Source organism: Sander vitreus, chromosome 20 (genome assembly GCF_031162955.1).
Source record: "Sander vitreus isolate 19-12246 chromosome 20, sanVit1, whole genome shotgun sequence".
NCBI lineage: Eukaryota > Metazoa > Chordata > Actinopteri > Perciformes > Percidae > Sander > Sander vitreus.
The window spans coordinates 13,044,845-13,057,913 of NC_135874.1; the positions used below are offsets into that span (position 1 = coordinate 13,044,845).

Sequence of the window (13,069 nt, forward strand, 5' to 3'; positions counted from 1 at the left end):
TTAAAGAGGACAAATTGATATGAAATGGGTAAGGACGTTAAAACTTCAAACATTTTGAGTAAAAGGAAAAGATTGAGGTGAATGTTTTCCTGATTCTAAATAAAGGTCTCTGATATGGTGAGTTTTTGTTGTTAGTTATTGCGCCCTCAGCTGGTACGTTTTGGTATGACAAAATTAAAAGGCCCCAAAGCTGCATTCAAGATAACAAGAAATGTTGCAAAATGTTGCAGTGAATGAATAAAACCGTTCGGTGCTTCATTTTATTCATTTTTAGTCCTGAGATAATGAATACATGGGTTTAAAACTTTGTATTGATTTGGCAATTTAAGTAACGTTAATGCTCACTAACAACTGAGCTGAAGAACTTGAACGCTACTCGACAGTGACTGTTTACATTACGATGGTGACTGTAGGTGAGTGGCTAACAAGCTAATGTATTCTCTGAAATCATGATATTTGCCAAATGTTTATGTATTTTGAAACCGAATATATATTCCTAAGTATCCGCTTCTCTTTAGCATGAATAACACAGAACTAAGCCAAACATAGCTTACACCTTAGAGCTAATGCTAAGGAAGTAAACTAGCTAAATATGACTACCTGTATTTGTAGCTCTGGTGCTAACTGCACTGTTTTTATCGGGTCGTGGTTCGGCCAACGTTAAACACATGACTCGTTTAACAATACTGGTAGCATTTCTAAGTAGGATATGAAGTGACAATGTGATTGTCCTGTGTTGCAGTGGAGCTGCTGAGTCTCGTGCTGGTGTCTGTGCTGTGGGGCTGCACCAACCCTTTCCTAAAGAAAGGCACAGAGGGGATAGAAAATGTCCAACACAACAACAACAACAACAACAACAACAGATTATCACAGCTACTGGCTGAGGTCAAGTTTCTTTTCCTAAACATCAAGGTAAATCCCGTTATCTGTTCTTTGTTTGCCAGTGAGTGTGTATGTTTGAAATTATTACGTTTCCTGAAAAAAATATTTCCTTAAAATGACTTCCTTGTGTTGCTCCACACAGTATCTGGTCCCATTTCTCCTGAACCAGAGTGGCTCTTTGGTCTACTATTATACCCTTTCCACCACAGGTGAGACACACTTCAAAACTAACAACATCATTGTCTTCTAAAGGGGAGAATGACCTTCTCACAGCTGATATTTGAACTTGTGATATCATGAAGAGCACATGTGTGGTTAATAACATTAATTGCTCATTAGTTACATTAAGTGTGCCTGTTAATCATCCCAGTGTGCCGGCATGCATAATACCAGAGGCCTGGAAGTGGATAACCTAAATGCAACGCAGCCATCATTAATGTTATTAATTACACCTGTGCTTTTACTGCTATGACAAGAAATGTCAGCTGTGACAAAGCTCTTTTTTTAATTTATTTTTTTACAAACTTTATTATCAACACAATATTATTACTATACAAATGTTTTTACAATGTGCACATAAATATACAGTTTACAGTTTTAGTTCAAAAAAATAAAAATAAATCATCTGGCAATGTTGTCTATAGTGTTCCACAGGAGATGAGAAGTCTTTTAGGTTTTTTAGTTTTTTTTAAACTTTACATACAGATTCAAAGAATGTCTGAAGTTCACCATAAAACCATGTGCTGGGAAGAAACTGAAGAAATATGGCCTTGTGAATATGATATTTTCCCAAAAGACACAGCAATTTGATCACGTTATGAACTTCCTTGTTGTTCGACTCTACATTCAAAAATAAGCCCATACATTCTGTTATAGGGACCAAGACCTTATGAGTCTCCCAAATGAATAAAAAAATTAGTGTCCAAAAGTTACATTAATGAGTACAAGCATAAAATAAATAAGACAAGGACTCAACCTCCCCTTTACAGTGGAAACATACAGGGGAAACATCGGGTCTAAATGTATGAATACATTCATTGCCATGGATAATATCTGTGTCAACTTTTTACGTGAGTTTCTTTAACATTATTGGGGGGAAAATCTATTGAATTCAGTCCAAACATTCCTGCTAATGTCAGGAGACATTACTCTTTCATCATTATTTTCAATGATGAAAGGAAATGGGACCATGACTTTGAATAGAAGTAAAAACACTTCTGATATGAGCATTGTTACAAGAATGTTCCTCGAGAACCTTTCCACCCAGCAACAATCTAGGAATCCTCCCTACCAAAGGTTGACAATGATGCTTTAATGAGAGTCAGCAGATTAGTGGATAACCTTTTAGTACTCTGGAATGTTGAGTTTGAAAAAATGTCTAATCCTCTCTGATGGATAAACTCTTCATAGGTAGCTAGGTCCCCCCTCTCATTTAGAAGTTCAGAAATGAACACAAAACCTCGGTCATACCAGTCCTTCAGAAATAGGGTCTTATTTCTGTACACAACAAGTTTATTGTTCCATAAAATACACGTGTTTGGAGAGAAGTTGTGCTTGAAAGCAATCTTCCATGTCTCAAGGGCTTGTTTATGGATGTTGGCAAGTTTGACAGGTAGTTTACCTGGGATAAATGTACAGGAAAGCAAAGACCTTAATCCACCAAACACCAAATTGGGAATAATAAACCAAGTGGAATTATTATGAATTTAACAATGTTTTAGCCAATTCATCTTAAAATTCTATTAATAGTTTGAAAATCTAAAACATTAAGGCCTCCTTCTGAATACTGTCTAATACGTGTTCTCCTCTTTACATACTCTCTTATTTTTCCAAATGAATTTGAAAACGTTAACCCATCAACATATAAAGATAAAGCTGGATACACCAATCTGGATAAACGGTCCGCCTTAGAAAGTAAAACACTCCCGAAACAGTAAGATCTCTTGGTAACCAATAGTTAAAAATGGTTTTGGTTTTACCAACCTTTTGGTAAAAAAATTTTGAGAGATCCTTTCATCTGTAGATTGACTTATAGTGATTCCCAAATATTTGACAACCTTTTTAACCTTTATATCATCTACTGAAGACAACGCCCTTTCACTCAGCCCAAATGCTCAGGTGTATTTCCTGCTTGCCCACCCAGAAGTCACACACATTTTATTGATATTTTCTAACAGAGAGAGATGCATTTTCAGAATTCCAACTCTTTCTGAAATAAATAAATGAATGAAACATGTTCATAAACTAGTACTAAAATGTTACCTCCACGTGCTGCATAACTTTCTAAAATATATCACTATTAATCATGTGGTAAAAAGTCAGAGAGAACAATTCTGCGCCACACCTCATTTTATCTTCAGTGGACCTCTTTCACAGCAGACATCATTTGTCGTAGTAGAAAAAGCACAGGTACATAACAATAACATTAACAATGGCTCAGTTCTGTGTGGGTGTTACAGAAAGCCATGACTGTGTGACAGTGAGTCAGCACAAAACCAATACCTTAATGGTTGTGTCTCACACAAGTTTTAGGAGCTGATAGGATAACATTTAAAGTGGAATTGTGCCTCTTACGATTTCATGTGACAAATAAAAATTGATTGATTGATTGATTGATTGAGTAAAACTGAGGCAGCTGAATGGAATATGCCTTCCGTGAAAAAGACCTGTGGTAGAAGCTAACTGTTCAGACTTAACTGTTTGTTTTTACCACACAATTAAGATGTCGTTTGACTGCTAAATGTAATCTAGATGAAAACTACTAAAAAGATTAATGAACGTACATGTCATGAAATGCCAAATATTCCAGCGTGACTGGCCAAGTTGTTTTTATTAAGTGATTAATCTGGCGATTCTGAATCTTTTGAGTGGACGTTTTTAAATAGCTTTTTAGTCCGACCGTATAACATGTATAACGTAAGACGAGGAAAAGCAGCAAATTCTTACATTTGAGCATCTGTCACATGCGAATATTTGCCGTTATTGCTTGAAGAATAACTTAAACGATTAAATGACTATCAGAATAGTTCTATTGATTGATTCATTGTTTCAGCTCTAAACTGACCCCACATCACATTGGAAGAAATGATCCTGCTTGTTGAAACATATATTTCTACTGTTTTTTGTTAATTAATAAGACTGTAGTGTACCAACAATTCTCTTTGATTTTATCAAAGAATACTAATTCATTTACAAACATGGATCTCATTGGACTAATAGGGGAACTTTTGGGGTCATTTTCCATTTTGTACAGAGATTTGCATCATCTGTGTATAGCAGGACACAGAGGGTTTGCATGTTCCTTTGGTAGCAGAATATTATATCTCCTTCTCTTATCCAGACTTATCGCTTGCTGTGCCTGTGGCCAACTCTCTCACCTTCCTTTGCACTCTGCTCACTGGCAAGTTACTGGGTGAAGAGTTTGGAGGCAAACGTAAGTGACTCATTTTTACACGCTTGCTTCTCAGTACCAGGACAGTCACACAGCAAGTTATACTGATACCCATATGGACAAATCTGGGATGCTACAAGCTTGATGATCAAACATTTGGCTTCTGGAACATATTCTGTGATGTTACATAAGCAAGACACAAGTCAATTTTGCTCAGCATTAGTAGACTGGCATGCCAAGACATTATCGAGCAGTTAATTCCCTCCTCTGCCTTTCTACTCTCCTTGTAAAAGACTCTACTGGTTGTGTTCTGTCTTTTAAGATGTGCTTTTTTTAAACTTTGATTTTCTTTCATATCCTCACCCACGCTCCTCACTCTCTGCAGAGGCTGTCGCAGGGATGCTCCTCACCATGGCTGGCATCACTCTTTGTGTTATAAGCTCCATGGATGGTGAAGACACTGGGAAGCAGAATATGACCCAGGCAGCACACTAAAGGAGATGACTATTAAAACAAATTCTCCTATACCTTCAAGTCATTCCTTAGTAGTCGAGAAAAGACGGCCAAAGTAAAGTTGGAGCAGAACTAGACGGGGCAATTTAGATTCATACAGCGATTCCTTAGAGCTACGGTTCTAGTGGGAGAATTGTGCCTAAATGAAGTCAGCGAGTGCTTCAAAAGACCTGTCCAGAAACTCTTACACCATGTTGAAAAGGAAGTGGGTTCATGTAGGGTTCACCTCAAGGCTAGACTAGATGTATGGTGCTTGCATAGAAGTTGGTGCCTGTTAACTTTTAATTTGAAGCACTCTGCTGCCCCACCATGTGACTGGCATCTGCATAAATGCTATAGAGACCGCCTACAAATAAGGCTGTTGTTTGAAATGGACCAATTAGATCTAACCTCCTTGTTTAACAGGGACATTTTACTGCGGCTGCCTTCTGTCTGCTGTGGTGTGGGTTTGGGGAAGAACAGGACACAGGAGTGGACAAATTGCTGTTTAGCTCAAAGCTGTTTTTCAGTTACTTATTTCCCTTGCTGCCTTGTTTACATGATGTATTACTAAGTGAAATATAGCACTGTTTAGTTTCATGAAGGAAGATGAACAAGGACTTAGTTGTTTTTAATAGTGAGTTACGTCGTTGTATGCTCTGTAAACATGTACACATTTAAGAAATAACTAGTAATGTAATAATAATCAGTAATGTACACAGTGATGTATATTTTTATTGCCACAGTATTTAATTGACACAAAACACTGTGCAGATGACTTTGTTATTGTTGCATCTATCCAACTTGTGTGGCTGATATTTTATTAATAAATTGTTGACAAAACACGACTCTTCGTGTCATGATCTCTTTGCAAAACAAAAATACATTTAGGCTTAAAATGTCCCAGAATATTGTTTCTTATGTACATATTGTATATGGAATGAATTGCATCTACACAATATCTGCATCAGAATTATCCCTGTAAAACAGGTTGGGGCACCTGATCATGAACAGCTGTACAATACAACAAATGCTATTTGACTATATTGTAGAATATTGTAGAGCTTATGATAGTGTGTCCATCTCTAGTAGTGTTTCTTCTTATTTTGTCTGAGCATGATCACAATTAAGACACTTAACGTTTTTCTAAAAGAAAACCGCATGAATTGATGTTGCTTGGCTCATCGCCACAGTTAAAGTACTACCAATTTAATCAAACGTTCATTTAGCCGCATTAGGTCATTACAGAAGCAGTGTCTGGGTCATCTGCTGTTATGATGATGTGACGTGACGATGATGATGATGATGTGAAGAAGCTTCTGCGCTCGTCATTCACCAGTCCTGCTGATGATGGTTCTGTTCTACTGTTATTGACGGAGCATCCTGTTGAGCAAATTATTATATTATAACATTGTAAAAGAAAAAGCAATCAAGCATACACTTTCATTGGGCCTGTTTATGGTGATGCCAATAAGCTATCACGCACTGTGAGGTGGGTAAACTTGCCTTTTCTTCCTTGTTCTTTCCCTGAGAGGTGGACGATGAAGGCCTTGACTTTAAAGATGTCTGCTTCAGCTCAGGCTCCTTTTGAAATGAGAGGCACGTTAAATAATAACTAAATGTTTCTGTCTATGTACTGCTGAATGTAAGCTGTTGGTAGTGGGTGTGTGTGTGTTGGGTGTGTGTGTGTGTGTGTGTATTGCTACCAGTATTTTAGCAGCAGACTCCTCAGTTCGAGCAGGATGTTCTGTCTGTTTGACACCATCTTGTTCAAATGACAGACCCTGTTACAGGACAAAAATATCATATTCTGAACCCATTTATACAAAAGAAAACTGAACCTTTTGATATTATGACACATTCACTATGACTAATAAATGTAACCACCCACTCATACTGTACCTGCTTTTCATTGTGTTTGTGTGGGTGTTCCATCCTATTGTGCTGCTCACTTTCTATAATTTGTGCATGTCTCTTGAGAAAAACAAAAACAGATTTATGAGTGAATACAGTGAAAGTGATTGCTTCTGTCACCGTGGATCCATGTCTCTGCAATAGTGTACTGAAACTCTCTAGGTGTTGAGCCTTATGTTAAATCACTTTATTCCACACAATAATGCCTTAGTGTCATGGTGAGGTTATTCAAAGGTGGTTTAATTTCTGTAGGATAGCTAGTACTGAAGGCAAGTCAAGGACAGTGGTTTTTCTCATTTCTCCACTTAAATAAGAACAGATTCACATGGAACATAAAACAATTGTTTGATTTACTCTATGCCTACCTGTGTGTTGTTTTGGTTGCTTAGTTCTTCATCCTCCACTATTTCTGCAACTCTCTTAAGATAGAAAATGAGAGACAGATATAGCCTTACCTCTGCTTGAAACATATATTTCCAGCAATTCATTTACCTCCTTCAGTGATATTTTAGCATGTAATTATAGCATTGTACTATTTGGTTAGAAGGCTGAAAGCACACTGGGTAAAAGCTAACCTGGTCAACGGGAAGCTCTGTAGCTGTGTTTTCATCCTCGTGCACATCCTCGGCCCCTCGTACCTCCTCTCTTCTCTTCCGTGCTGCTCTTTTGAACACACTGGGCTGGACTGTAACACACAGAAATGAAAAAGATGCTGATGCTGCTGCTGCTGCTATAATGATTAATGCAAAATGTATTTTACTCATTGTGAATGTGAAGAAGTTAGATTTAGTGAAGAAGTTAGATTTAAAGGTCCCATGGCATGAACATTTCACTTTATGAGGTTTTTTAACATTAATGTGAGTTCCCCGAGCCTGCCTATGGTCCCCCAGTGGCTAGAAATGGCAATACATGTAAACCAAGCTCTGGGTATCCTGCTCTGCCTTTGAGAAAATAAAAGCTCAGATGGGCCGATCTGGAATCTCCTCCTAATGATGTCATAAGGAGGAAGGTTACCTCCCCTTTCTCTGCTTTGCCCGCCCAGAGAATTTGGCCCGCCCATGAGAAAGAGAGAGAGAGACATCATGGCTTGAAAACTAGCAAAGCATGGCAGTTGGTCAAGGCCACACCCCCACCCTCCACCTTGCCCCCCCTCTCTCCTCCTCAATAGTATTTAAAGCTACACACACAGAAATGGCACATCCTAAGTAAAGCTCATTGTGGGACTGGCTCTAGTGGCTGTAATTCGGGAAAGAGACTTCATATACAGTATTAGGGGACCACCAAGGCCTATATAAAAGCATCCAAAAAGCAGCATGTCATAGGACCTTTTAAATTGAGTTATATGAAGATTGGGGATCCTAACCAGATCCGTTGCTGAGCGGCGGTCTTGGCCGTCCTCTGTTGTTGCGGATCTTGACCGGCCTGGCGAAGAACACAGAGGTCTCATCAGCTCCCTGTCTCCTGCTCCTCTGCTGTGCGGCTGGTGGAGCTGCAGCTTCATCTCCTGTCGACTTCACCCTCCGACCATCTGACTGAAATGGGATGCAAACGAATAAATATATATATATATAGGCAATAAAAATACCCTCTGCACACAGTTTGTCTCACTAGTGTATTGCATGTGTTTGGCAGAATACACTAAACAAATTAACAGTCTATATATAGCTCTTGTAGTGTGAATACAAGACGGTGGAGGATTGTTTCTTACCTCTGGGGAGTTGAGGAGGGCTGAGTCACTGTACTGGTCTTCTGGACCGCTTCCTGCTTTCCTGTTCTAAGAGAAACACACAATACACATACAAGACAGCTGTCACTCACAACGGACATGTTGCAAATGAACTGTAAGCTGCACAGTAACAATGCTAAGACTGTATGAAAGTAAGGGTAATAAATCACAGTGTTAACTGAAGGTACCTCATTTCTCCTTAACGGCCTTCTCTTTCCCGGGTAATATCTACAAAATACAGAAAACCTCTGTAATGTAAAAAAAATATAAAAGTGCACAGTATTTTTTTGCTCAGCTCCTGTCTGACAATCACTATTTTATTTTAGAGCAGCAGAACAGATGCACATGAGCACATCTTTACAAACATTCACAGAGGACCTTGCATAACAATACCTCTCGGTAGCTTTTGAAACCAACAGCTCCACATATGGAAGTTTCTTGAACCTCTCGGTTCCCACGGCAACATAGCAGTGGCCGGTCTCCAGCTCCACAGCTGAGGACACAGTCGCTCCTTCCAAAGAGCACAACCTGATAAAGCACAGGGATTAGGGGAGTTATTTACCAGATTTCACCTCCTCTACTTGTATTCCAGGGAGTGTATATGTATGTGTCACTGACCTGCGCACAGCTCCGGTTCGTAAGCTGACCTTCTCTGTGACCAGACTCAGGATCTGCTCCAGGTCCTGCCGCATGCTCCGAGGAAGTATGAATCGGAATGGTGGACACAGGAGATCTCCATTACGGAAAACGCTAAACAGAAAGGATAGTTTCACATAGTTGCAAATATTTTTTGTAATTCTCTTTTAAATAATACTTAACAATACAGGTCCATATGAACACTGACACAGTTATTGTTCCTCGTGTCTATACCGGCCATGACGAGATCCTTTCCTTATGTTATATCACTTAGAGGGGGGGGAATAAAGTTTAAAATTTGTTTCTGTGGAAAAAAAATGCTTTCTATAGTTTAGCCAAAGCTTTGAGACTTCAGCAGTCGGAATTAGAAAAACCAAGAGGGTATCTTCCAAAGTTCCAGTCTTCTTATTGCAAAAGTTTTTGTTTCCCTGGATTAATAAACACTTTGATCTGATGTTGTGGCGCTTAATGAAAAGTCAGACAGACATTCACCAACGGTATTACAATTCAAAATGTCATATACTGTACAGTAGATCCATCCAACAGTTTATAACAGATATTTCATTCAAAACCACAAATGTGAACTTCATGGTAGCACTAGAGGAAGTCAGGAGATCACCAAAGTCATGAGGATTCCTACCGTTCCTACCAAAATGTGTGCCAATTTATCTAGATGTTGAGATGTTTCACAGGATATGTGAAAGCTTTGAACCTGCTGGTTTTAACCTTAAAAAGTATTACCATCACAAAAATGTAGTGCTGTGTAGTCATGGTTTCAGAGAATATTCAGTTGACTAAAGTGTTTTTTTGTGCAGGTAATTGCTGAAGATGCAAGCTTCAACTGTCTCACCTGGGACCAACACTACAGTACCTTCAAACACAAACACCACTACAAAGACCAAAGAACAAATACTCATCCAGAGTAAGGATTTATGTGTGTGTGTGTGTGTGTGTGTGTTTGCATGTAGTTTGTCCAACTCACTGTATAATGCAAGGTACAGGTATAAACTTCCTCCATTTGGCTGAAACGTTTGGCCTCTGGGTTACTTTGGCCTGTAGAAGACATTCAGAAAACCAGATGCACGGTACTGCAAAATATGGTAATACTGTCATTTTCTCAGCAATATTGAAAATCTGTTTTAAGTCATTCCATGTCCTGCGCATCAATCGCACTGCACATCCATCACAGAACAATCAGTTATCCTGAATGTGTAATGACTCACTAACTATTCTGCACATGTCAGCTCAAGTGCTGTAGCCAAGGAAACAGACGTCACTCCCAGACTTCACAGTCTGATCTGAGGGCTCTTCACAAAGCCCATGTCTTCCCAAATCAATGAAATCTGGAGCCAATATCCGTGTCTGCCTCTGATAACGCAGCTGGACTAAATCAATCAACTCAGAACAAACCAGACATTGATAATCCTCCCGTATTGTTTTTACTTTGAAGTGGCAGGCGTTTAATGCATTTACAGTGTCTCTGAGCAGAAAGGAAACGTGGGGCGGTGAGTATGGGCATTAGGCCTGTCCAGACATGCACATAGCCCTGATTATAGTGCGTGGAAGCATAACTCTTTGTTTCACAAGCAGGACCAAACACAACTCACATATGGACACACTTCCTGCATTGCTCCACAGCAACCACAACACAGGCATGTAAGACTTTAAAACCAAGGAACTCTGCTTTCCAAATGGCAGACACCCAAGGCACACACAATTACTCTCCGCTTCTTTTATGTTTTTCAGAAAGTAACAGTGACTGAGAGCACACTCTGCGTCTGAAAAACCAAGCGGTCATCCCTGCCAGCTGGTCAGAAAACAAAGACAGTACTTGTCAGCATGAGTGGCTCTGTGTGTGTGTGTGTGTGTGTGTGTGTGTGTGTGTGTGTGTCTCCTTTTTTGAAATCAATTTAGTTTGAATGTTAAGAGAGCCCCTGTCTGCATAATACTACTCATCATCATCATCATCATCATCATCATCATCATCATCATCACCACTGTGCTCTGGAAACAAGCTAATGAGAAAAGAGTTCAGATTCATTCAGAGAATTTTCTTGATGAAAATGATCATAATCTCTGATATACTCTGGGAATGTCTGATCTCTGACGATATCCAGCTGTAATTACTGAATCTAATGTCACACAAGGCCCTTTAAAAGGCGCCCCGCAAGGCCTGAGTGACTGGTTGACGGACAGCACAATCATTAGCTCATTGTTTCTGGTTATTTACATGACAACCAGTGACATCAATGGGAAGGTTAGCCCTAATCTAACTAATGCTAACATAACATTTATAGGCAAATATGAGCTTGTCTCGGTAATGGAAAGTCCTGCAGTCGTTTTCATATTTGATTTGGCAGGCGTTCAAATGGATCAAGTTGATATGAGTAGCAGTGGGGCCGGGTAGTACATTCCTCCGAGTTAGTCTGGGATTAATCAATGATGGACTGTGCTGTTGGCCTTAAAAGCAAGACGTCCACATGACAAAATAAAAGCCTACCTGGGTTTCTTCACGGGCAGCAGGCAGCTTTTTCATTCTTGCGTTCAGGTAACTACACATGAAAAACAACAGATATGATGAAGAAAGGTCTTCTTACAATCTCTTTTCCAAACACCCAAAAGTATGTCAAGATTCATTTTAAATTCATTTACTTTCATTTTAGAGACAGCAAGCCTCCTATTAACATATTAAAATGATCCCTAATATCAGCACAGTGAATGTTTTTTCGTACTCACTCCAGTTTCTTGAACCTTTCAAAGCCAGCAGCAACATACTGGGCTCCTGTCTGAAGATCCTGGAGGTCTGTGACCCTGTGGCCCTGTCTGGGGGTGTACAGAGTCCTGACGGCAAGCTGAGCACCAATGCTCTGGGTCACTTCAGTCAGAAAGGCCTCCATGGTGGCCACATGTCGCTGGTTGACCACGAACCTCCGTCCACTGTAGAAGGGGTCTCCGTTCTTATACACCACCACGTTCTTCACTGGAGGCAGGAGAGTTGTGGCTGTGGTGCTGGCAGCCATCTGAGCCAGTTGTTACTGTCAGAGTCCACAGACACATTTAAAAAGAAGTAGCTGTTTTTGAGTCCACGCACACAAACACCACATAATTCTCTCTACATACATATAATTTCACTAAGAGTTACATTAAGTAACCATCTTCATACACCAGATACATTCACATACCCCATTCTTTGGGTCACACATTAATACAAACACATATTACATGATCTTCGATCCATACACACACCGTTGTCACTCACAAGCCTGGTGGAAGACTAAGAATTGAAGTCAAAGGTGAAAAGCAGTCCCTTGTGTTGTTGTGGTCCGTCTGGACTCCCACTCACCACGTTCTGCTCTCTCTAGCCCCCTAACACACACACACACACACACATTCACACACTACTCCACTGATGGCCGTAAGTATTTCCTGGTTGCTATGGCAGCGTGGCCAGCAATGACTGGCTTTGTGGGCCAAACCATCGGCAGCAACCACAACAAAAGAGACAGACAGAGGAGGAGAGTGGGTAGGGCGCTTTGTTGTAAGCTGAATCAATAAGATGACCTCTACACGCAGTTGTATTTTCCCAAAAAAGAATTGCCAAATATATTATGCATATTCTATTTTGTTATCATGCATATTGGCATTACACAGCAAGTGCAAGAACCAGCAGGTGATAAAACTTCTCAGAAGTGCTCTTTTAAACACATTTAAAATAAAACTACCAAAAACACAATTTTAAGAGCAGGACAGCCATTTTTACTGGCATTGTACTTATTTTTTCTAGCCCTTAAAAACTTTTTCCTGTGGGTGCTCTTTAATAACAAGTATACCAAAAGACAAAAGCGTTTTATTTGATACAGTAGGAGATATCTGTAGGATGAACTTCTCGTGTGATGAGTATGAGCTCATTCATTGTGATCCAAGTGGGAAATTTGAGCTTATATGAGTCACAACAAACTTGTTTAGAGCCAAGAATCCTTCTCTGAATTCCCCTGAATGAACCGTCTTCCTACACAACAGTAACTACC

General features: G+C 39.7%; 2 protein-coding genes across 2 annotated transcripts; one reads left to right on the forward strand and one right to left on the reverse strand.

The window, feature by feature from the left end:
• Positions 1 to 181: 181 nt before the first annotated feature.
• On the forward strand, positions 182 to 5,613 carry tmem234 (transmembrane protein 234). Its single transcript, XM_078277560.1, has 5 exons — positions 182 to 413; positions 743 to 912; positions 1,025 to 1,091; positions 4,223 to 4,315; positions 4,659 to 5,613. The coding sequence occupies exons 1-5, from the start codon at positions 401 to 403 to the stop codon at positions 4,766 to 4,768; spliced, it is 453 nt and encodes a 150-aa protein (XP_078133686.1). The 5' UTR covers positions 182 to 400; the 3' UTR covers positions 4,769 to 5,613.
• On the reverse strand, positions 4,906 to 13,048 carry dcdc2b (doublecortin domain containing 2B). The gene is made up of 14 exons (XM_078277555.1): positions 11,778 to 13,048; positions 11,542 to 11,593; positions 10,024 to 10,094; positions 9,024 to 9,155; positions 8,799 to 8,933; positions 8,594 to 8,633; positions 8,388 to 8,453; positions 8,043 to 8,211; positions 7,255 to 7,364; positions 7,045 to 7,098; positions 6,668 to 6,739; positions 6,472 to 6,549; positions 6,272 to 6,349; positions 4,906 to 6,148 (listed from the first exon to the last, which is right to left on the reverse strand). The coding sequence occupies exons 1-14, from the start codon at positions 12,059 to 12,061 to the stop codon at positions 6,098 to 6,100; spliced, it is 1,392 nt and encodes a 463-aa protein (XP_078133681.1). The 5' UTR covers positions 12,062 to 13,048; the 3' UTR covers positions 4,906 to 6,097.
• Between the last annotated feature and the right edge of the window lie 21 nt (positions 13,049 to 13,069).

What these genes read in the sequence shown, in the direction of transcription:
- dcdc2b (XM_078277555.1), bottom strand. Translation starts at nt 12,061, where the DNA reads ATGGCTGCCAGCACCACAGCCACAACTCTCCTGCCTCCAGTGAAGAAC. An exon ending in CTGCCCGTGAAGAAACCCAG is followed by an intron (nt 10,095 to 11,541) that starts GTAGGCTTTTAT and finishes TGTCTTCTACAG; the next exon opens with GCCAAAGTAACCCAGAGGCC. An exon ending in GTTTCAAAAGCTACCGAGAG is followed by an intron (nt 8,634 to 8,798) that starts GTATTGTTATGC and finishes TGTATTTTGTAG; the next exon opens with ATATTACCCGGGAAAGAGAA.
- tmem234 (XM_078277560.1), top strand. An exon ending in TTCTTTTCCTAAACATCAAG is followed by an intron (nt 913 to 1,024) that starts GTAAATCCCGTT and finishes TGCTCCACACAG; the next exon opens with TATCTGGTCCCATTTCTCCT. An exon ending in TTATACCCTTTCCACCACAG is followed by an intron (nt 1,092 to 4,222) that starts GTGAGACACACT and finishes TCTCTTATCCAG; the next exon opens with ACTTATCGCTTGCTGTGCCT.